This window comes from Sphaeroforma arctica (genome assembly GCF_001186125.1).
Source record: "Sphaeroforma arctica JP610 unplaced genomic scaffold supercont1.1669, whole genome shotgun sequence".
NCBI classification, from domain to species: Eukaryota; class Ichthyosporea; order Ichthyophonida; genus Sphaeroforma; species Sphaeroforma arctica.
The window spans coordinates 8,660-12,307 of record NW_014038889.1 but is presented as its reverse complement, the minus strand read 5'-3'; the positions used below and the strand labels follow the sequence as shown (position 1 = coordinate 12,307).

Genomic DNA, 3,648 nt, shown 5'->3' with positions numbered 1-3,648 from the left:
ATATATATACATATATATATATAATATATATATGTATATATATATATACATACATACATAAAGAGACAGACACAGACACAGACACAGACACAGACCTATAAATATAAATATACATACATAAATACATAATCACATATACATATACATACATACATAGATACTTAGGTACATAGATACACATATCATGTCTCTCCCAACTGAAGTTATATACTGTAGTTCACTTTGTACTTGGACATAGCATTTGATCAAGTACGTTATATGTTTGCGTCACTAATCAGGGGTCATGGCGTATTTGCTCATTCTGATACGCATATACTGGCATATTAAATGCAGACTGATATGAACGTATATGTAGTTAGATCATGCATATATGCGTACATACACGAAGACATCAATCGAATAAAACTCAAAACACCTGTATATACACATGCATATACATATATTTTTATAGATAGCAATACACATATACATGTAGAAGAACATCAAATAAAAATGTTATACCAACATACATATAGATATACAAAATCCATATATACACATGCATATAAATGGACATAAATACATACATACATAAATAAACGATGAATCTGTAGACATACATACCGCAAACTTGACTCGTTCGTCCCATTTCGGAAACAATGAGTTCTTGATAGTCTTTGTTTTGACCAAACGCTGTTTGCCCAGATCAGCGGTGACATAAGGATCGGACAAACCATCCATATCGGCCGCTAACACGTAAGAGTACGAGGCGGTTGTTTAGGGTTTAGAGATGTTCAGATACGAAATAGCGATGATGTATATGAATATGTCCAGGTTAATACATTGGTTCATGTGACCCAGAGTGGGAGGTTCTGGGTATAGGATATAACGATCAAACAAAGGAACCTACCACATGCATACGAGTCATAAGGCAAAGGCTACAGTGTTCTGCACTATGCAGAAATTATACGCCCGGTGCAGTAACGAGGATGGGTGTGCATTCTCACGTACTCTTAAACTCCCGAGACTCAGGGTTACAGAGGTGCATGTGACACACACTTGTATTGGTTAGATATGGCTGATATGAATACCTGTTTCTGACAACTATACTCCGAAGCCGAGACACAGGTGAAACTTGCGCTACGTGAAAGCTCTATGGTACATATGTATGACACACAGCAAGAACACACATATTACATATACGATCTTATTCAGGCCCAGCCTGATATGGACAACTAGCAGACATACAAACAAATGTGCCAAAGGGTGAACTGCAGTGCCTTGATTGTAACGGCATCATCACTCCTAGCCTCATATGAGTACAAATTGCCGTAAGGCTAGTAACCGCAGACGCTGTGTCCAATAAACCTGGGTTTCTCCTATATGCGAATGATAAAACTATCTATACGGCTCATAGCTAGACCTGTCTTAGTGCATATCTTTCGCGACATCTCAGATAAGCATAGTTTACAGGAGTACTAGCTACCAAGGACACCGTCTCTACCAAGATTAGCCTGCACCTCAATACGCATGTCAGACTACATGCATCGCTTCTATATGATCATCCCACCTAGATTTCTTCCTAGATATCCCAGGCAGTATGGGTTTCAGTAATCCGAGATACCTTAGCACACTATATCAGAATTCATTTTCTCGTCGGTGTGCGTGTCAAACTACCTATATATCATACAGCAAAACCAAAGTACTTCTACATAATTTTTTTGTTGAGATAATAGACTATCGAAGACTTCTTTCAGAGTCCAATGTACGGGAATAGAGTACGAGTCAAGCAACACAACCACTACAGTAAAAGGCGGGATGGTACGTGCGCATGATGTAATAAGCATAGCACCTGTGCTAATAATAGTGTGCCCCCATACGTCTCCTACGTAGCATTTACAGTTTTATAACACATACACAATGTAATACCAAAGAACATAAGAAGCGATATACACATTACGTCACTCGCTCCACTAACAGCTGGATGCTCAGCGATTTATAGGACATCGACACACTACTTTGCGCTATGACTGAGCAACGGAGATGTACCAGTTTCCACTCTAGCTTCACAGGGAAAGCAACACAACACATTACCAACACCTAGCATACAACACTACATGCTCAGCCATTCGGCGAACTCATGGACAGTACTGGTGTAGTAACATACAGCGCAGGTTGCGGGCCTCGTAGATCTTGATGGTCACCCATCCGTGCACGAAGACCATATTGGTCTATTGCTATACTATGAAACCAACTGTGAGTGTGTATCTATTCAGCGAAGCAGGTGTCGTTATATATTTATTATACGACTACTATGTATGCTGTCGGTTCGTTAAAACACGTACATCACAACAACGGAGAGTTTTTATACAATTTATGCCGGCGACTGTGTCCAACATCTCGTACCAAAATGAAAACATCCACACGAGAGCTGCTCTATACTACTACTAGCTTTAATACGAGTATTTAAAAAAAAAATGAGTAGTAGTGAAGGGGAGGAAAGATGGATTGAGATAAAAACTGGCCCAATTGACCGATTATATGGGACGACCTAATTATGATTAGCTGTCAGAGTGTCAGATTATGATCTAAATATAGATGTGTGCTATTATTCTCCTATAGCTGACTAGGAATTGCTTGGGTTTTATTGGGGATACCTTAGAAGTATAGGCGTACCCTAAAGTTTTTAGGACTCTTGAAATACCCCTCGGGCTCACCGCTCAACTGTTTTAGTTGATCGTATATCTTTGTCATCAAAAAGCATATATTTATTTATTTTATTTTATACTGCTGCTGTGTTTATATTTGGTTATCACATAAAAAAGCGGGGGGTAAAGGTATGTAAAACTATACATTTGAGTATTCCAAATATTTCTGATGCAAATACGTGCCTGCTCTCGTTGAGTTGAGGTGAGGTGAGGTGAGGTAGTAGAGGTATGAGAAAAGTCAGCGATACTTCTCAAAGCTTCACAACAGCATTTGGCTACACGGCCAATACTATACTATACCCCGGGGTATTTCCTAGTCAATCCAAAATTCAAGGCTCTAAAAGATTGCTGAAGTAGAAACTTTGCGTCAGCGACAACATACCACGTTTGTGCGATAACATCTCACACAAGAATGCCTGTATAGGTACTTATTGGTACTATCTAACTGACAGTGAAGTAGCAGTGTAGACGTCATGGATGATTCAATCGACGATGCCATAGCTCTCACGACCGGACAGCTGTTTGACGCTGTATGTAACAGGTCGAACTGGATTGAATAATAATATTGTTTATATTGTTTTGAATAGGGATATAGAGATGCCGGTTCATCAAGACCGATTCATGTTAAATTCGATGGTGGTTGATAAACATATGTACATGCAGACGAAAATGTCATCCGTAACCGCACACACACACACAGACACAGACACACACATACATACACACACAGACACGGACACACACATACACACCCACACCCCCCACACACATTGACTCTCATACATACATATATGCATATATAAACCAAAATAAATAACACATACATACATACGTAAATACAAACATACGTACGTACATACCCACATACATACATACATACATACATACATACATACGTACGTACGTACAAACGTACCTATATGCATACATACAAACATACATACACACTCACACACACACT

General features: G+C 39.1%; 1 protein-coding gene across 1 annotated transcript; it reads right to left on the bottom strand.

Moving 5' to 3' along the window:
• Positions 1-603: 603 nt before the first annotated feature.
• Positions 604-2,302, bottom strand: SARC_11403 (hypothetical protein; the record flags this gene model as incomplete). The annotated part of the gene is made up of 2 exons (XM_014294513.1): positions 2,147-2,302; positions 604-728 (listed from the first exon to the last, which is right to left on the bottom strand). Coding segments are annotated over exons 1-2 (183 nt in total), but the record flags the coding sequence as incomplete, so codon positions are not given.
• Between the last annotated feature and the right edge of the window lie 1,346 nt (positions 2,303-3,648).